The following is a 21754-nucleotide window of genomic DNA, read 5'->3' as shown; positions in this document are numbered from 1 at the left end:
TATATATATATATATATATATATATATATATATATATATATATATATTTTTTTTTTTTTTTTTTTTTAGAAGTGTATTCAACCCAGCCTCAGCTCCTTAAATTTACAGGACCCACACAAAGGCTCTCCCAAATCTCCCACTTCTTTATCTCACAATCTTACACACACTACTACAATGAAGTGGACTAATGGAGTGTGACGTCACCCGTAGATTTGGGCTCTAGTCAAATGACGCTCATGCTGCTTGTAGTTACAGAAGTGAATTTGAACATTTTTAGGCCAAGATGACGAGGCTCACTGCAGCAGTTACAGAGACAGGAGAGACAACTGTTTTTTCAATGTAAAGTCAATTTGAAATAGCTGATGGTGCCAGAAGCGTCACCATGCTCACTCCCTCTTTGGAATCTCTTCTCTTTATAAAATATTATTGCACTATAGAATGTTGTGATGACATCTGAAACCCAGCCATTGTTAAATGTGTATATATTATTATCCTACCCTTTACATGAACCAAGATTTCTGCATTGAACCTATGACTAATCCAGAATGACTTGCTCAATTGGTTAGAAATGCTTACTCTACCCTTATTTATTTAGGTGTGTATGTACACTCTCTGATAGACTCTGGGTCGCCTACGCTGACCGTTTAACCTGCAGCCATAATGTAGATCAGACCATTAGCCCAAACCACGTGACTCACATTCACGTCAATAAAAACAGAGCAGTCTTAACTCTGATTACTACTGCAAACATGAACATGGCAAGAGCAGGTCAGTTGATGGTTGGTCTCACATTTTCACAAACCTACTGTAGATTACTGCTGTATAAGAATGAATGGTGTGTGCAGGTGTGATGGTGGGAGGCTTGCTGCTGGCTCTGCTCTGTGCCACAGTCTGGGCTGAGTTTGACATCAGTCTGGACATACACTGGGACCGCTGGAAGAAGATTCACCAAAAGAAATACCAAAATGAGGTTTGTCAGACATGATAACATAATCGTATTTTCATCATCATATTTTTTTAACTATTATTTTAAAGGTGCACTGTGCAACTTTTTGGTTGGGGTTGTTTCTACTGTTTCACAATTACAGCTGGATTTATTGTTCAAAAATAACTAAAAAAAAACAGGCATTCGGACTGTGAGCAGGGTTGCCGCTCCACAGATCTGACCTGTAACTTGGTCTAGTTTGGTCTCCATGGAGATAGAAACGTTTAATGCCATACTGTGAAACATTCCAGACAAAGCAATAACATCTCAAAGGTGAAAAGCATCTGGCGGACCCTCCACCAGAAAAGTTACACAATGCACATTTGCAAGTGTATATTTGTTAATTTATACAGCATATATATATAGCTCTGTCACTCACTGCTGAAATTGTAAATTAAAGTTTTAAGATTCTAAAAACTCAAGTAAAAACACAAACTGGATTTAGACAGCACATTTTCAGGAGTCTGCGATCACCCCAAATGTTCATGGTCCTGTTTAGGAGTTTGATTTTCATTTAAAAAATGGTCAGTGTGAGTAACTGAAAAACTGCTGGCTGATGCTAGCAGCAAGCAGCAGCAAAGTATCAATACTTTTACAGAGCAGAATAAAAACAGTTCAACAGAATAGAATACTTGTTATTATTTACAGCAATGATATGCAAGAGGGCAGCAACAGCATTATTTTTTACACTGTTGTCTATTGTCCACTAAAATCTATGCAAAAAATGTATATAATGATACAGGTTCCTTTGATTACAAAAATAAGTTGTTGTTAGAATAAGAAAATTCTAACATAAGAAAAGAAAAGAAATTATTTGATCAGTCCAAACACATATAAACAATGTATTGGAAAAACAGCAGCACTGAGCCCTGAGGGACACCTTATCTTAAAGGTGTGTAGGAAGAATATATCTCTTATTTGGAACCAAAAATGTGTTAAAATAACCACCTCTGAGGTAACAATGTGGGGAATTATGCTGTTTTTTTGTTTTTTTTTTTAAATCTATTTACTGTTTTATTCATATATTAATGATGTATATTATATAAACATACACATACAATTTGAATCTTCAAAATTTTGACTTGTAAATTTGTCTTTTTAGAATTTTGCTGTTAAATGGATGTCTTAATACATAACATTCATAACATTTGCTGATATATAACTTAATTTAACCTTTATTTTCTGAATGTCTACACCATTATTTTACACTTTAAAGTACCTTTTTTAGGTGGAGGAGATGGGTCGCAGAGCATTGTGGGAAAACAACCTGAAGCAGATCAACATTCACAACCTGGAGGCGTCTATGGGCCTTCACACCTACACTATGGGCATCAACCACCTGTCTGACCTGGTAACTCACTGTCACGATTTCTATAACCTGAGTTAGATATTCTTCGGAAAGTACTTTTGAAAGTTTTTGAAATCTTAGTATTTGTATTTGTTGTTTTGCCTCCTAGACTAAGGAAGAAAGGCTGAAAATATGTACCCCTCTGAAGCTTCCCAAAGACTTCAAAATGACACCAACCCCTCTCCAAGAACCAAGCGAGGATATACCAGACAGTGTGGACTGGAGAAAAGCTGGCTTAGTGACTAGTGTCAAAAATCAGGTAAAGATCACCTAAAAATCTATAAAAAGAGAAAGAATTCCAATACCTAGGAGTTAATCTAGTAGATCCAATATTGTCTTTCAAAAGTCATGTAAAAAAAAGTGTCTCAGGTATTCCAATTCAATCATTTTTGTCACATCAGGAACAGCTTAAACACGTTTTAATTTTGCAGGGTGAGTGTGGGTCGTGCTGGGCCTTCAGTTCTGCTGGGGCTTTAGAGGGTTTGTTAGCTAAGACCACAGGGAAGCTGATGAACCTCAGCCCTCAGAACCTGGTGGACTGCTCATCAGAATATGGAAATGATGGCTGTAATGGTGGACTGCCTCATCAAGCCCTCCAGTACGTCATTGACAACCCAGGCATTGACTCACTAGCTTCCTACCCTTATGAAGGAATGGTAAGAACTCACTGTGCAAAAGAAGAAAAGAGTTGGGTTAACCTAAAGTAAGGTCTTCCTATATACTGTATAAAGAAGTGGACTAAAGGCTGCCACACACTACAGGAGAGTTTGCCCGATTTTGGCTGCGATTTGCTTTTCCCCAGGCGTGGCCCAACTTTTTGTCTTTGTATGCTTCTCATGTGTGTGGTGTCAGTGTGACTCTGAGCCACTTTGTCATATCATAACCACTAAACATCAGCAATGCTACAGTAACAGACAATAAAACGTAAGGGTCAGAGGAGTGATGGACACAGAGACGCGAGATACAAACTCGGAATATAGCGAAAATAATGAGAAGACTTTATTCCTCAGCTCTCATAAAGTGGTAAATTTAAAGTGCAGCATCTCATCCACATTATCCATAGAAATTGTACTCCACAAATAATGACATCAAGTCCATAAAACAGCACTATTAATCCAGTTTGAGGTGTTCCTTAAAAGTAAAAAGGCAAGAGTAGTTCCTCATGTGTGTTTGTTTACATCCACACAGCGCACGGATTGAGGTGAAGCTGCAGATTAACAATAGTGACTCTACTTCCTTTGTGCTTTATAGCCAATAAAAATCATGTATCGGACGTATTGCACCAAATTTCACAAATAATAATAACACAATTTTGACTTGTATCTTTTGAACACTTAGGAGTCTCAAAGTGAGTCATTTTACTGTAGACATTAAACAGCAGACCCGATCGCGCTCACAACTTTATATTCTGTGATCTGCAGACATATCCCGCTGCAGTCTTTGGGATCGGAGATTAAGTCTCAGAAGATACTCCTTGTGTCTGTGGTGTGCGTGTTTTGATGCACGTTTAAAAATAATTTAAGACAGAAAAATCCTGTAGTGTGTGTCGGCCTTAAGGGAGTCTGGCATCACCCATAGTGTTCGACTCCAGTCAAATGAAGCTCATGAAGCTGGCATGAATTTGGAGCCATTAGGAATAGGAATTTATTTACGGACAAAATAGCGAAAGAAAAAACACCAAAAGCATGTAGAGTGGGTTAATATAAACATTTTAGGACCAAAATGACGAGGCTCACTGCAGCAGTTACAAAGAGAGGGGTGACGGTTTTTTTTGATGTCAAGTCAATTGGAGCCAAAGTCGATTGAGCCAGAAGCACACCCATGATCACTTCCTATTTGGAACGTGACGTCTAGTGGGTTAGCTATGTCCATTTATGTATACAGCCTATCGGTCTTACTTACCAACTGTATTTAAAGAGCTCACTATTTTTGATCTATGTAAAATCCTGCATATTTAGGCTGCGTCCTTTTCTCAGACTGAAAACACTATGCTGCTCCTTGTGATGTCATTAAGTGCTAATACAGTGTTTTTAAACTCCATACACCTTCACTAGAATCATTTTGATCATTTCAGGCCTGTATTTGCCTAACTTTGAAGTCATAGTTATTTAGCATCATTGAAACTGCTTCACTATTAGAGACTTTCTACTGACACTGTACACAAGGTAAAACAAAAATTGAAAAAAAAAAAATAATAATAATAAAAGGAACATCTTAAAGGAACATCTTATTCTAGAATACTGAAGAAACTGAAATTGAAATTGAAGAATAAAGCTGTTCAACTGAGACTAAAAATGCCCATTAACTTTAAAACTACCACTGAATGACATCACAAGATAAAACGGAGCATGTTGAGTTTGTGAATGCAGACAGCCTAATATGCAGGATTACTGAAACATGAACACCCCAGGTAGCCTATTGGTGGTTTTCAGATTAAAAAATGTAATGATGTCCTACTCCCAGATGGGGGGCAAGAGACAGATTTTCCTATTGATTATATTGTACTTTGACATGAAATATTCAAAGGTAAATTCACAAATGTTGAACCTGATCATTTCTTTTAGTGACTAGAGCCATAAACCTTCTATATTACAAAAAAAAAAATAAATTAAAATATCCATTTTACCTGCCCCATTATATTACATATTGTGGGCCTATAGAATATTGTGACGTCATCTGAAATCCAGCAATATGTTTGAGGAGGTAACAGTATCATAACATAAAAGCTAACATGGCTCAGTTTTGTCAGTTTTGTGTAATATATGACCTTTAATTTACTTTGTGATCATTCTTGTCTCCTCCAGGATGAAACTTGTCATTACAACGCGACATACCAAGCTGCTACCTGCTCGTCCTACAGCTTTGTGAACAAGGATGAACAGAGTCTCAAACTGGCTTCTGCTATTATCGGGCCAATCTCCATCGCCATCGACGCCAGTGATATTAGTCAGTACACCTCTGGTAAGTCATGTTTGCTTGTTGTACATTAATAATACTTGAACACTGAATATACTTGTACTATGTACTTGTATTACACTGCAAAAACTCAAATCTAGCCAAGTTAAGATGACTTGAATTAAGGAAGTTTGATCATGATTTGAGTAAATTTCACTTGAAATTAGGGGTAGGATAAGACACATTTTTCACAATGAGACAAGACAAGATTTTGACATAATGTGTAATAAATAAGTAGTGCAATCCATTTCACTATTTTTCTTGTGTGTGCACAGTCTTGTGGCAATTTTTGTCTCAAGAGATCTTTTGGCACAAGATCTTTTCCTGTCCCAAATGACATGTAAAATTATTAAATAAGGGAACAAGACCTTTTGTACTTAAAATATAACAAACTAAATCTAATGTTGCTTGAATTCAGAAAAACACACTTATTCCATTGGTTGACTTGTCAAGTTGAATCTACTCAAATAAAATAAAATGGTCTTAATTAAATTCATTTTAACTTAGATATTGCTTTTGGCAGTGTTGTTTACAGAGTCACTTTATGGAGATATGATTTTCTTCTAGTTTAAATCAGTTTTCAGGTTAATGGACAGTTGAGACTAAAATTAGAGTTAAGTTACTAACATTGGGCAGTATTAATTATTATTTAGATTAGAATTAGTCTACAGGAAATGCCGTACATAGCCCTCATGGTAAACATCATGTTTTGTTTTTTTTATTTTCAGGTGTTTATTATAATCCATACTGTGGACAGGACTTGAACCACGCAGTGCTGGTCGTAGGCTATGGCACCGATGACATCACCGGGCTGGACTACTGGCTGGTGAAAAACAGGTGACAATCTGTAAACATACTCAGGTTGAATTACACAAGAGAGGACATTCAAAGTCAGAGAGGAGGACTGATAAAACCATATTATTGATAAAAGAGTTAAACATTTCCTTTATGTACTGTGAGTGTCTAGTGCACTTACCTGTATAATGTCATTAAATTAGCATTTTATTATTATTTATTTATGTTGGCAGTATTTGATTTAAATGTATAACTGCTTAAAGGTGCACCGTGTAACTTAACTGGTGAACGATCCATCACCTGCTTCTCTCCATGGAGATGCTGTCTAGAATGTTCCAAAATATGGTTTTACACTTATTTATCTCTATGGAGACAGGACAGCTAACATACGTAAACATTCACACAGACAGTGGCTCCCTCTTTTCTGCTTCACTCGAGAAAAAACAAACACTAAAACACAGCACTACCCACACCAGTCCATCTTTCCCACAATCAGGGAATAATTTAGCTCCATAAAATGCTTCTGATGCCATAGAGCCAAGTTACATGTCAGATCTGTGGAGAGGCGAGCCCATTCACAGTAAGAATGCAAGTTTTTAGGTCAATAACAACTCATGTTATTGAGTAAATGCAAGATGGTTACGTTTAAGACCATACTGGGACATTCCTGATAAAACAATAACATCTTCATGTAGACAAGCAGGTGAAGGACCCTCCACCAGAAAAGCTACACAGTGTAACTTTATGTAGGAAAATAATAACTTGTAATTATATATTTTTATGTCTTTGTAGTTGGGGCGCAAACTGGGGAGAAAACGGCTACATCCGGATGGCTCGCAACAAGAATCAAATGTGTGGCATCTCTTTGTACTCAGTGTTTCCTCAGTAAACATCAAGAACAAAGTGAGACTGATACACCGTCATAAGAAATGTACTTGTGAATGTGAAAACAGACTTAGACTTAGATTTAGACAAACTTTATTGATCCACTTGAACTTTGATTGCTCCTTGAGACTCTAAAGTATTGAAAGTGCATGTACAGTTTGCTCAGTTATTGCATGTCTCTGATTATCCCATGATTTTCAATAAAGACACTTTTGGTGCATAAATGTTTGGAGAATATAAGATAAAGTAATCCTTTATTTCCTTCTCATGAATTGAACTTATCTTGGGACAGGTGATCACAAGCACAAAGACAAGACAACAGAGTAACATAAGCACCATACAAACATCCACCATAGAACATAAATAAATAAGAAACCAAATATAACCAAGAGTGATGCACCAGCAGGACATTTCTGTTTAGCACATTAAATACACAAAGAAAGAAAGACACATTTCCCTTAAAGTTGTGATATAGTAATAGTATTTGATCATGAAAAAATATCCAAGACAGACCCCTACTGGACAAACTGTAGAAGACAGCATTTTATGAAGCCATTTTAAATGTTAGAATTTGTTTACTACCACTGGGTATAAAAGAAATGACACTGAAGATCCCAAGTATTTTAGTCACAGTGATTATTGTCAGGCTCGGGGAGTGTATCTTTTGCCATTTTAACATTTTAAAATGAACTTATAAACTTGTAAATGTTACTTACTTTTTAATAACAAATCAGTTTTATCTCTGACTGTCAGATTCACCAAACCACACTGCACTGTTCTATGCTTTTATTCCATGTACCCTATGATTACAAATGCAACTCAGAATTGGCTTCCTTTAATAAAATGAGTCTGGTATAATGTGCTTCAAGTTTAATAGGCTATACCCTTTGCATTGGAGGATTACACCAGTTTCTTCAAGTCCTCTGCACAGAGTTACCAGGTTTTCAAAATTCAAAACTGGAACACACCCAGGTTAGGATGGTGGGTATAAATAAAACTGTGAGCTCGTAACATCGTCCATTCTCCTTTTACTTGTGGGTCTGTATATAATCTAAAGGACTTCAGTTAGTGCATTTTTTGCCTTATGCACATTTTCAACAGTGGTGGATGTTACTTAAGTAAAAGTACAGACACAAGAGAAGGATTACTCAAATAAAAGTAAAAGTATTACATGAAAAAATCTACTTAAGTAAAAATATTGAAGAAAAAATGTACTTTAAGAGTAACAATAAAAACATCAAATGCACTGATTATGATTTTTTTTTTTTTTATTTTAAGCTGTTTATGTGTATTTGTGTATTTGATTTGCTCAAAGTTGGGATGTTAACTCAAATCAAATGTGCTAAAAATAAGTCTCAGCCATTTTAGCAAGTCTCACACCATAAGGAAAAGTACTTTTTACTTTTCAGTCCAGATCTAAAATGTAGTGGAGTAGAACGTATAAATACTTGCTCTGAATTGTAATATAGTAAAAGTAAGTATCCACTGTTAAAATGTACTTACGTAAAGTACAGTTACTTAAAAAAAAAGTATTGCTCTTTTACTTTTGTACTTTGTTACCTTCCACCACTGATTTTTAAGCACAGTTTACTGTATTTTAGCCAAATAAATGACAATATATTAACGTCAATAGCTCTAACTTCAATATATAAGGACACCTGAGGCATTTCTTGAATAAAACTGGGACAAATCACTGGTTTTGGGTAAACCTGTTAGGACAGGGGACACAGGGCTCAAAACTGGGACTGTCGCAGGGTAAAAGGGACATCTAGTTCTAATAAGAAGCAGAAAATAGCTAGAGACTGATGTTAAGATGATTGACAACAGGGTTAGAGCCTATAGGTCTACATTTGCATATTAATAGTAGGCCAAACTTTTCTATATCAGCACAAAAAGGAGCTTTTGGTTAAAACTACAGTGCTCATGTTTAAAAGAAGCTGCAATCCATTTACCAGTTTTCCCCAGCAACACTTCACTTGTTTTTAGATTCAGTGATACAGATTTGCTTGATACTCAAGTATGTTTATCTCAAACTTAACATCCATAAACTTATGTCCAGCCCATGGGCACTTGAAGAAAACTGCTTAATTCTAGTCTAGAGGTAGTTTTACGATCACTTGTCAAGTAAAATTATCTTGCTGCAGAGACAGATAATTTCACTATTTTTAAAATGTTTTAATCGTTTTAAGTATTTATATTTTAAATTTTGGCCAACTTTTTTGCAGTGTAAATATTCTACTTTTACCTTCCACCACTGAATATAAGCAATAGCCTATTTGAAACTTCGATACTGTAATATTTTTACCTAATATGCCTGTCAAATAATCGTGTAATAATTGGGCATAATCGACGTATTTGGGGACGTATTGTGCAAAAACGTGCTCACGCTTCTGTCACCTGTAAATACGCAAACACCGCGAGCCTCGTCACGTGACAGCGCGCGCGGCTTCATAAAAGAGGAAATTGCCGCGTCTCATTAACACCCGCGTCCACACCGCAGATATGAGCTCACCGAGGAAAGGTACTGTCACGGTTTTCGTCATCTAAATACCTTATTAGACAAAAATATTCAACGCTAACGAGATTTGTTTGATATTTGTCTTGGTTAAGTCAATTTATCATTTAATATTTTGCTCATATCACTTAGAAGGCACGTTACCCTACAGCAAAAAATGTGGCTTTAGCTCACTTTTTACGTGGCTTAAACGTGCTTAGCGTAACTTTTAAGCTTGTTCTTATTGTTGCTCTACAATATTAATATGTATAGTTTATTCGTTATCAATTAATTATTGTCATCAAAATCTTATTGTGGACTCATACAGAGTCTCTCACATGATAAAAAGACAAACAGAATCAAAATCTATAATTGACCCATTTCCATAGTAATCGTGAAACAAGTTCAACCAAACTTGAAGGGTCCATATTACACTATGTTATAATGCTGTTTCCTCATCAAATAAATAAATAAATAAAGCATCTTAAAAGAAAGTAAATAAAAGAAAGAAAGTAAATAGTAGTAGTGGTAGTAGTAGCAGGAGTCTAGAGTAAATGTGTGAGAGCAGTTCATCTTTCAACTGGATTCCTGTAAACCAATAATTGGACATTAAAATATAATAAACAAACTAATAAGAAAATAATCAGTAGCAGTAGTATGAGGAGGAGTAGGAGTAGTAATAGTAGTATTTGTAGTGTTTGTGCTGATAGTAGTAGTAGTGGCAGAAACAGTAGTAGTAGTCTGCAGTAAATGTGTTTCCTTTCAGACTGAAGAGGAAGTCAGACAGATGTATCCTGAGAGTTCCCAGTGACCTGCAGAGGGCGCCATCCCCTCTGTTTTTAGCAGATGTGGCTGTAGCAGACAGCGAGGACTGGAGAAAAGGCTATGTGACCCCCAGTCAAGAATCAGGTGACACATTCTCCTCAAATCTCCATAAAAATATAAGATAAACTCAACTAAACTATGCAGGCCTGTTGTATGTGTTCAATTACGACATTCTGTAATATATGTGATAACCGGACTCAGTATTTTTTCTGTATCTTTTTTAGACTTAGACAAACTTTATTGATCCACAAGGGAAATTATTTGGACGCAGTAGCTCACACCTCACAATATATTATAGTAAGAAAGAGTAAAAATGTAAATAAAACATAATAATAAAACATTGTAAATAAGCAAAAATAGCAAGATTCATTTGCCAGATATATGGCATACAAATGTAGATGTAAGTAAAAATAAAATATGAAAATAGATTTTTTTTTTTTTTTCTGGGAAGTAACTTTTAGGTCAGTGCTTCTAAACCTGGGGTACAGAGAATGATTTCAAAACAAATCTTAATACTTAAAAAAAAAAAAAAAGGCTACTGTAAGAGTCATATCATTATGTTCAACAGAATCTTTTTAATATTCCTTCTGGGACAAACCCCTATGGTGCAAATTACCAAAGTTGTTTACAATGCAGCTGGTTTAACTCAGTGTAATAACTATGTAAATAAATACTAAAAAATTTAAATAATTACCATAATTTCCAGACTATTGAGTGCACCTGAATATAAACTGCATCAACGAAATTTTATCAAAATTTTTAAACTGTGCATATATAGGCCACACCTGAATATAAGCCGCAGGTGTCCACGTCTTCAAGAACGTTATCAAGGGCCATCTGCTTCAGCTCAAAGCGTTTGTCATCTTTTTGCATGGAGTCAGTTTGTCACGCTGCCATTGCCAACGTCACACCATCGACTCACTGATGCTGAGCTCACGTACAGCAGCTCTCTTTCCTTCTTCCACAGCCACAGCAATCTCTTGTTAACTTAAAAGTTGCGTCATCTGCATTTCTTTGTGTGTTTTCCATGAAGAAAAAACTTCCTTGGCACATCACCCCCGTCTCTCCCCGCGCTCTCCGGCGCATGTCTCCTGCAAGAGCTGCTATCCTGTCAGTGCCTTTGAGGATTTCAGCAGAGTTCAGATTCTCCCGGGGGTGGGGCTAGTTCTATTAATCAGGTATGAGTGGATGTCCGCCTACTGAAGTTTGAGATGTTCATTTACACATACGGGTAAGACGTATCCCCCTCACTAATGTTCATTTAGCACCATAGCTTATTTTATCAAATGGCGATAAACTATTGAGTGTTGCCAAACCATAGACTGTTTATATGCATGGACAATGTGCCAAACAAAAAATCCGTCCATATAGTCGCCGCATTGTTTTATTAGCCGCAGGGTTCAAAGTGTGAGAAAAAAGTAGCGACTTATAGTCCGGAATTTATGGTATATTTATATTTTTAGTTTAGTTGCACTATATGGTTAACCGGTGTCAACTGTATGCAGCCCTATTGACAATTCCAATTCAGTTCAACTCAATCTTTTTTAAGAACACATAATATCTGGTTCATGGTAAGTAGTCCAAGTACTTCGGTCTTTGTTACTTCTAGAAAACCAGCAAAAATGTAAATCGATATCATTGCACATATTTACGGTAGTCAAGAATACTTTTTACTCATTGGTGGAACACATGACTCAAAGAGAATAGTGATCATTTGTCCAGCACGTTCATTTGTTTCACTCTATTCTCATGAGCGCTCCCTCTCTGTATTAAACAAGACTTTGCCCTTATACTTATTACAGACTGGTGTTGTGCAGACAAGTATCATTCAACCAGAGACCCACTCATATCGATTCTGGCCGGGCTTCTGTGTTAACATGAAAAAGTGAAATTGACATATTCCCAAAGAGTCTAGCAGTCCTTTAACCTCGTCTCCTCCACTGGACCATGTGTACACTCATGTGCTGCCAAACACTACACACGGCTCCAGTCAAAGGCCGGAGAAGATGTGTGCTCACTTTAAATAAAATATGCCAGGCGTAGACACTTCTAACTTGATTCAATTCATTTCAATACCATGTTATGAATCCCTGAAGAGAGATTCAAGTGCGAGGGCCTCTTCAGCTCCTCACATTCATTGATTGGGACGTGATTGTGAGCGTTGCTATATGGAGTTCTTACAGGTTCAGTTCTATCCCACAAGTGTCAGATAGGGATGTAACCAAAAAACAAATTATCGTGATATCGTTTCGTCAAAGTTCTCACAAGAATAGCGTGTTAGAAATCTCTTAAATTAATAGTTAGGGGCAGGACGAGACTCAGTTTTCACAAGATGAGACATACCACAAGATTGGATCCATGACAAGATGAGATTTTGACATAATTTTTAATAAATAAGCAGTACAATCCATTTCAGAATTTTGGCTTCTCTGTTTTTATTTATTTTTTGTAATACTTTTGTGGTCATTGTAGTCCTGCGTTTTGGAACTACAGCTTCTCAAATTGTGTAACTCATCAGCTCTTAACTCTTTTTCATCCAAGCCAAATGTAAATCCATGGGGAAAAAAATCTCACAAGATCATTTTTCTCGTGTGCATAATCGTGGCAATTCTGTCTCTGCAAGATCTTGTGGCACGAGATCTTGTCCAATCCCTATGGTGCAGCATAACTAGAAAACACAGGGAACTACATAGACCATGATCCTTTTTCAGTGTAGACTACATGCAGATAGAACTGTTTGGATTGTCATTTTAAGATGAAAAAGCAGCATATTCACAGTTCTGAATATGGAATACTGGTATGGATATTGGAGCTGATAATGAAAACAATTTCTAAATCAGATATTGGCTGATGTATTAAGACTATTTACTGGTCATAGTGGGCTCAGAAAATCTCACAATATTTGAACTTTTATTTACACAAAGCTGTTGTGTAGTTACTTGAGGTGAGGTGTGAATACCATCTAAATAATACATTTCAATCAGTTTAGTTTTAGTTTTAAAGGGAATAAATGCTGTTCTCAGTCTCTGCACTGGTATTGGTTGATATCAGTTACTGACAGATACTTAAAGCTATAATATTGGAATTGCTGTCAGAACTGAAAAGGCTGGATCAGTGCATCTCTAGTGTTCAGGTGGGTTCTTATAACTATTTGTGTGTTTCACAGTGATGAAAAGTTGGTGGTGGTTAAAATGGTCTTCAAAATGTCAGTGTTGATGGTGAGCAGCAACAGCCTTATGAAGGTGCATACAGTCAGCTTTCATATTGTGCAAAACAGAAACAAATCCAAAGTTTTAGGACAAGTCTAGAGATGTGATGCTGCTTGTGGTATAAATGCAAGTTTTATTATTATTTAAGGTATTTTGAGCAATAACAGTCATTTAATAAGTTAGAAATATTGTGACACATTTTAGGTAAAACAAAAACATCTCCATGGAGACAAGAAGGTGATGCACAGTTGAAAAATTATGCAGAATAACCTATTTAGGCCTAACTAATCAGCTATGGGCCTTAACGCAATTATAGTTAGTTGTTATAAGTAAGTACATTTTAATAAGTTAGAAAAACATGAAATGATGTCTATATAATGATGACTTTTATTTCCAGATCCAAAAGGGTTAGTTGTGATGTCTGAAATGTTACTCAAAATGACCTGACATACTATACTAATTTTGTATTCTATTTATGTGTCTAAAGTCAGATATTTATTTTTTTTCCTCAGTGTGTGTTTTTTCAATCTTAATTTCGGTATAGTCAGTTTTCTTTCCTCATCATGCAGGGCAAGTGTGGGTCGTCCTGGGCCTTCAACGCTGCTGGGGCTCTGGAGGGACTGTTAGCCAAAACCACAGGGAAGCTGGTGGACCTCAGCCCTCAGAACCTAGTGGACTGTTCTGGGAAATACAGAAATCATGAACGTAATGAAGGCTTCATGAGTGCCGCCTTTCAGTACGTCGTCGACAACCAGGGAATCGACTCTGAGAAGTCATACCCCTACAACACCAAGGTATGGTTTTAGACTTTGACAAACTTTATTGATCCACAAGTGAAATGATTTGTACACAGTAGCTCACACGTCACTATATATTATAATAACAAAGAGAAAAAAATATAACTGGTATTAATCAATTCTAAATAAGTAGCAAAAATAGCAAGAGACAAATGTAAAATAAGGCATAATTATATAAATGTATATGTAGAAGTCAAAATAAAATACAGTAGAAATAAGTTATGTAAGATTATCTATTACATAAAGGTGAGTTGTACAGTTTACATTTTCATTGATTTATTACATTCGTTTATTTTTAAATGTATACCAAAAAATGTAATGCATAAAAATAAAAGACAAACAATTGAGGTAAGGACTTTATTAAAACCAGGCATTTAGACTTTAGATTGGATTTTAATATCATACCATGGAACATTCCAGGTATAGCAATAGCATCTCCATAGAGACAAGCAGGTGACAAACCCTTCTCCAGAAAAGTTGCGCAGTGCACCTTTAAGACCAGATGATGATACATGGGCTCTCTAGAGTTCCACACTGTTCCTGACAGGTTACCCCAGTATTTAAAAAAGTTGGATTTTCCCTACTGGAACAATTAAGTGTAACATGTAGATGGTTGTATTTTTATGGTTCCTTTTGTCTTCTTTTAATATATAAAATAAGTATGTTTTATGTAGTGAGCTCCGTTTTACCTTTAGTTCAGTAGAGACTGGCAATTCCAGGGCTGAAATCATCCAAATGATTCTAGTGAAGGTGTGTGGAGTTTAAAAACACAGCGGAGCACTTCCTGTATTAGCACATGACATCACAAGGTGGAACAGAGTGTGAGTTTGAGTCTAAACACTCAGCCTAAATATGCAGTGTTTGCGTGTTAAACATGTGAGAATGAGACAAAACACAACTGTGGATATGTTTGTGATGAGGAAAAACATTATGACATAGATCAGAAATGGCGTAATATGGTCCCTTTAAATATACATCCATATTTTTAGTTGTTCCTTTATCTTTTAATATACTGTATAAAATAAATAAGTACTTTTTTATGTAGTGAAATAAGTGTCAGAACAAAGGTTGCTTGTGGGTTTGGTACAATTGAAAACATGGTGGTTGAACAGTCTGACGGAGGGATCAGGTGCACACTCATGTTTACAGATGCTCACTACCAGACTACGTGGGTGGACCGGCAGCAACTAGTTTGGCTTCAGGCACTACACGAAATCACACTTTCTCAAGTCTCAAGTCTGCAGTTAATGTCTCTTTAGAGCAACAATGAAATAATCGGATGAGACACCATGTTTCTCCTCGGGCCTGTGTGCTTTGTGGAGGAGGAGGAGGCCAGCTCTGAGTCCGTCCAGGCAGCTCCAGCTTCGAGAAGGTGGCGTGGTCCTGTTCAGTGTTCTCAGTAAACCCAGCGTGTCTCTGAAGGAACTGATGAGAATTAAACCATCTTCACTAGGTCGGAAATTCATGTGAGTTTTTATAGTTGCACTTCAGCCAAGACAATGCAAGTTTACTTTTATAGCACAATTTCTACACAATGTAATTCAAAGTGCTGTAAAGAATGAGAAACCCAAAACATGCTACAAAGGTCTCCAGGAAAAACAGTTGATAGTTAATGTCAGTACAATCAATCAATGAACCTGCCCAGGGACTACAGGTGGAAATTAGCACTGATGCTACAGCCTGATACAATGCATCTCTCCTGTTAATGTTAATATAAAAATTGTGCACTGTCCCTGTCTCAAATAGATAAATAAATACATTTAATAAATTTAATAAATTAAATAAATAGAAAGACATTAAATCACAATACAAACAAGTGAAAACATAAATAATCATCATAACATTAACATTAAAAGAGAAGAGTTCAGAATAGAATGAATGAAATGCACTTTTGGTTGTTCACATTTTGCAAAACAATGCATTTTCTATTTGTAATGGTTACATACATATACATTACATGCATTACAACATAACAATATCCATTTACTTTAATCAGTATCCTAGACAAAAGAATCTTGCTTCATATAAACAGACTTACAACAGTGTGTATGTATGAATGAATTCATGCTTTGATTAAGAGTTTTAATTACAAAAATTAAATAATCATCAAGATCATTCCAGAGTCTTTTTCCTAAAACAGAATAAAATTTTGTAGCTAAACAAAACAGTTAGAGCCTGGATTTAAACAGAGTCAACGCAGAGGCCTGTCTCACATGTTCAGGAGACTGTTCCAGGTTTTAAGCTGCAGTTGGAAAGTTAGTCAAAGCAAAGAAGAATACATGCTCTGAAATAGGAATTCAGGGCAGTTAAATGTTAAACAGTTCATAGAAAAGTGCTGCATTCATAAATAGAATTAATTTTGATCTAATTGTTTGGTTATGATTTTCTAAAACTGGCACCGCATCAGACACCCAACCAATTTTGAGTCTTCTCATGTTTAAATTCAGAGCTAAATATGACTCCAAGTGCTGTAAAACAAAACTCTTGGTCTGAAAAAATAACCTAATAACATAAATTATTGGAAAACTAAATCAACCTCATTGGACTAAATAAGATTCCCTTTGCTTTGCTCACTGATTCTGTAGAACTCCATGCTTTTTCTCCTCCTGTATTTTTTTCCTTTAAATCTTGTCTGATTTGACACCAAAGACCCATGGTAAATGGTTTCATTTTTATATAGCACATTTCCACCTTCAAGGCACTCAAAGCTCTTTACATCAAGGAACCACTCACCCATTCACACACACACTCATACACCAGTGTACACAGATACTGTACACAGACTGCAGCTGAGATGGGTTAAGTGGCTTGCTCAAGGACACAACCACAGCATTCATCTGTGGAAGCTGGAATCGCAGCGCCAGCCTCTGGGTCAGTGGATCTGACCGCTCAACCAAAGATGTTTCTGTCGACTGTGGGATTCAAACTGCCTGTTGTTGGCCGATGCATTTCTCTGATTGGTTATTTCGCCTGTCAGTCACACTCATTTAGAGTTGTAGCGATGGGATGTAAAATACAGTAAAAGGGTGTATAGTTTTGGGTGACACAGAATTTTCCATCCTTTAGAAAACTTTAAAGGGCCCATATTAGGCTATTTTCTGATCTATGTTATAATGTTGTTTCCTCATCACAAACAGACCTGGAGTTGTGTTTTGTTTCATTCATACATTTAACACACAAACCCTAAACATTTAGGTTGTGCTCTTCTCTCAAACAGACAACACTCTGTTATACCTTTGAACGTCATGTGCTAATACAGAAGTGCTCCACTGTGTTTTTAAACTCCACACACCTTCACTAGAATCATTTGGATAATTTCAGCCACAGAATTTCCAATCTCTGCTGAGCTAAAAGTAAAAAGTAGCATTAACATAAAAAACTATCGCTTCATGACGTCACAAGGTTGAACAGAGCATTTTGATCTTTGGAGATGTTTGGAGATGTAAAAAACTAAATAAAGAATTCCTCAGACTTGTGTGAATGAAACAAAAAGCATCTCCATGTATGTTTCTGATGAGGCAACAAAATTATAACATGACTTATAAAGCTCACAAGATCTTTAAGAAATCTGCTTTTATTGGTGTAAACACATTTAATTCACTCATACCAGATACACTGGAGATGGCTGCAGCTTAAATACTAATTTTGTCCTAAATAAACATGCAAATGCATATAAAGAAAATGATTGTGTTTGTTCTGGTTAGAGACACACTGATATACAGGCATTGGATATCGGTGCCGATATTTACAATTTTGATGGACTGGATATCAGTTCCAAAATATCAGTTGTATCAGTATCTCATTTTTGTCTATTAACTGGTATAATAAGATGATTTAGTGGCCAATGTTTGTCCAAACCATCTTGTAATATTGAACTGTTTTGTTCAAAGCTGCTCTATACTTACTTCAAATGATAAATAACTATTTAAAAAAATAACATTTTACTATATGCTGCTTGTGTTTAAAGGAAATAAATTATATTTTCACTCTCTGCACTGGTATTGGCTGATATTGGGTAGATACTTGAAGTCAAAGTATCGACATTGGTATCTTAACAGAAAAATACAAATGGGAATTTATCTTTTTTTTTTGCGACTTATTTTGCATTTTGTGTGATGGTACTAAACAAAACATGTCCATGAAATGATTTTAGGAAAAGAGAATTGTAAAGAAAAAGTAGGGGAAAAATGATAACAGGAGAACTTTACGTAAATTCAATGTCTACATTACAGCCACATTTGGTTTTTAAGCGCATATGATTGATTTTTCTCTATTTTTTACTTAAATAGACTGGATAATACTTGTGTAAATATTAGGTGTGTAACGATATTCAAGTCTCACAATTCGATATTGTCACTGTATGAACCTCACGGTACCATATTTGTTGCGATATCATGGGAAAGCTCACGGGAGGGGTGGGGAGGCTCATGATTAGGAATGTAACAATATCCAAATTTATGATATTTTCACAATATACATCTCACGGTATGATATTTACTGCAGTATTTTTTGGAGGCTAAACAAAACTGTGAATATGCTACTTTTTCCTCTTAAAATGCCTTGACAAGACTTAATCCAAAGAACTAAGACTTAAAAGTGCTTAGAACTGTTATGTCTTCTTATAATCTACATTGAAATGGAGCAAAGGATCATGGTCTGTGTAGTTCCCTCTGTCTTTTTTTTTTTTAGCTATTGCTGCACCATAACTCTTCATTTAAGCAAAGCGACTTGTAATTCGATATATTGAGAACTCCGATGATATGATATCACGATATTTTGGTTATTATTACATCACTAGTAAATATAAATTATAGCTTATATCAAGAAGCAAGAAAAGCTGAAAAAAAAAAGTTCAATAATTTTCAATTTGTACATTGTACATTAGATTAGTTGTGACCCCATGTACATAGAGGTATGGAATTCCCTAGTGTGATTTCACGAAAAGGCAAAAGGTATCACTGATAACTTAAAACTACCACTAGATGACATCACAAGGTGGAACAGCATTTTAAGCTCGTGTGAATTAAAATAAAAACTACTCCAGGTTTGTTTTTGATGAGGCAACAGCATCCTAACACGGTTTAAAGCTCAAAAGACACCATTTTTTGCATAATGTAGGCCCTTTAAACACAACATCAGAGTGACCAGACCTTTACCCGTCAATACATTTCCTCGTGACGCCGGTGGACATCACATTTTACATGAACGACTGGAAGTAAATCTGCCATAAAACGCCCTCAAACGCTTTCATTGACTCCTGAGGAAATTGCTCTGTTGGTCAATTTAGCTTTTACATGTTACGACTGAAGCTACGGCAAAATCGATACGCGCGTCTGGTGAGCATCTCTGTCCGGTCGGCGCGCTGTTGACGTGACCGCCGGAGCCTTCACAAACGTCATCTCGCGTCAACAGCGCTAGGGAGGGAGGTTGGTGGTTTTATTTCTCCCAAAGCCTTCATCAACCAGGGTAAATATATTAATGGACTGATTTGTCAAACGGTCGATAAACGTAGCGGGAGAAGCGAGTCTGAAGACGCCATTAAGTGTGATGGAGAGTTTTACGGTGCGATTTAAAGGCGTCTTGAATATACCAGCAGATGTGTTTAATCTCTTGAAAATCCTAATTAAAGGTTGAGTTATTGTTTATGAGCGACAAATTAAAGTTACACGTGCATTGCGTAACTTTTCTGGTGGATTGTTTGTCCAATGCTTTTCTCAGTGGAGATGTTATTGCTTTGTTTGGAGTGTTTCACAGTTATGGTGTTTTTTTGTTTTGTTTTTTGTTTTTATCTTCATGGAGACCAAACCGGACCAAGTTACAGGTCAGATCCATGGAGAGGCAGCACCGCTCACCGCTTACAGTCAGAATGCTTGCTTTTCTTGGTATTTTTGAGCTATAGAACCTGTAACTGAAGAAAATAAGGTAGAGCTGTTTAATATCACACTGTGGAACATTCCAGGCAGAGCAATGACGTATCCATAGAAACGAGAAGGCGATGGACCCCCAACCGAAAAGTTAAAGAGTAACTGATGCACATAGCCGGCTAACTAGATTTTAATCAGGAAATGTTAAAGGGTCCTGTATAGATAGAGAACAACAAACTTTTATTTTATTTTTTTTAATCAAATTAAAACAGAATTTATATTGTGTTACTAGTAAAAGTATGTTTTTAGTATTTTGACTGATATTGTCATTTTCTCTCACCCAATATGGAAGTGTATGTTCACATTTTTATACAGTGCTTTTCCACCTTCAAGTCGCTTTACGTCATCAAACCGCTCAAATCCATGGATCATTTGTTCATTAGTTTTTCAAAATAAAACCAGAAGTAAGAAAACGAAAAAAAAAAACAACAACAAAAAACCCAACTATTTAAATGGCCGTTATCCATTTTTTCCATTACTCGTTTAAACACAAAATTGAAAAAAACGAATCGTCATCTGTTTTTTCATTTTGGTTTTGGAGACAAATAATGAAGAAAATAGTTGTTTTTTCATTTTCTTACTTTTGGTTTTAATTTGAAAAAAATGAACGAGTGATACACGGATTCAATCACGCAATCACACCAGTGTACGCAGACACTGGGGACGAAGTGGATGATGAGTCTTGCCCAAGGACACAACCACAGCAATCATCGGTGGGAGCTGGAATCGCACCACCAACCTGTGGGTCAGTGGATCAATTATGTTTTTACGTCAAGAGCGGGATTTGAACCACCAACGTTCGGATCTACAGACAAACACTATTTGCCCCATTTGCACTAAAACTATGACAACACAGGACCTTTGTGTTTCTATACGTGTGTTTGTTCGTGTTATTAGTGTAGTAAATATTTGGCTTCATGTAAGTTTATATTATTGACCTATTCCTGTTTTCTATATCTGATCACCTTTTTCATATGAATTTATATGGAAAAGTGAAACTTAAAGGTGCATCATGTAACATTTTGGAGGAGGGCACGTCACCTTGTCACCATAGAGATGCTATGCTTTGTTTAGAATGTTCCACAGTATTGGATTAAAATGGTTTATCTTGCGTTTATTTCATTACAGATGTGTTTGTTGCTCTAAAAATCTCCTGAAAAACATATATTTTAACTGTCGTCTCTCCACAGATCTGACCTGGATCTTGGCCTTGTTGTGGCGTGCTGCTTGTTTCCAAGGAGACAAAAATTCTGTGCATTCCAGGCAATTCCAGTAATAACATGTTCATGGAAACAAGCAAATGACAGATCCTCCACTATAAATGTTGCACAGTGCACCTTTAAATACTGGCAAATAAAGTGTTGTGCTGATAACAGGACATTCTTTGGAAATCAAAGTTCAGGGCAAAAGTGTGTGTAAAGGTGCGTAGTGTAAAAGTACAAAATGGTGACCTTTTCCAGACACTGGTGTGGAGTTTGGCCTTTAGAACCTTGAACATGCTGCCCCCTTTGGCCCGAGGCGGAGAAAAAACTCCACA

General features: G+C 36.3%; 2 protein-coding genes across 4 annotated transcripts; both read left to right on the top strand.

The window, feature by feature from the left end:
• Nucleotides 1-850: 850 nt before the first annotated feature.
• On the top strand, nt 851-6972 carry LOC110162671 (cathepsin S-like). The gene is made up of 7 exons (XM_055163432.1): nt 851-970; nt 2214-2336; nt 2443-2592; nt 2765-2989; nt 5138-5294; nt 6017-6125; nt 6876-6972. Exons 1-7 carry the CDS (start codon nt 851-853, stop codon nt 6970-6972), a joined length of 981 nt encoding a protein of 326 aa, XP_055019407.1.
• A 2461-nt stretch (nt 6973-9433) lies between these two features.
• LOC129411922 (cathepsin S-like) lies at nt 9434-21611 on the top strand. Of its 3 annotated transcripts, none has more exons than XR_008633504.1 (5): nt 9434-9489; nt 10229-10371; nt 11321-11465; nt 13454-14290; nt 21408-21606. XR_008633504.1 is itself a non-coding variant. In XM_055164329.1 (5 exons), exons 3-5 carry the CDS (start codon nt 13479-13481, stop codon nt 21411-21413), a joined length of 282 nt encoding a protein of 93 aa, XP_055020304.1. In that variant the 5' UTR covers nt 9434-9489; nt 10229-10371; nt 11321-13478; the 3' UTR covers nt 21414-21611. The 3 variants fall into 3 exon arrangements, 2 of the variants coding, with proteins under 2 accessions (XP_055020304.1, XP_055020303.1); XM_055164329.1 differs by having other exon boundaries at nt 11321-13529; nt 14066-14290; nt 21408-21611; XM_055164328.1 differs by lacking the exons at nt 11321-11465; nt 21408-21606 and having other exon boundaries at nt 13454-13529; nt 14066-14638.
• The last annotated feature ends 143 nt before the right edge of the window (nt 21612-21754 follow it).

Source organism: Boleophthalmus pectinirostris, unplaced genomic scaffold, assembly GCF_026225935.1.
Source record: "Boleophthalmus pectinirostris isolate CB_2022bp ecotype Guang Dong unplaced genomic scaffold, ASM2622593v1 HiC_scaffold_6, whole genome shotgun sequence".
Taxonomy (NCBI): Eukaryota; Metazoa; Chordata; class Actinopteri; order Gobiiformes; family Gobiidae; genus Boleophthalmus; species Boleophthalmus pectinirostris.
Note: the sequence above shows the minus strand (reverse complement) of the source record. Positions and strands in the feature narration are given on the sequence as shown.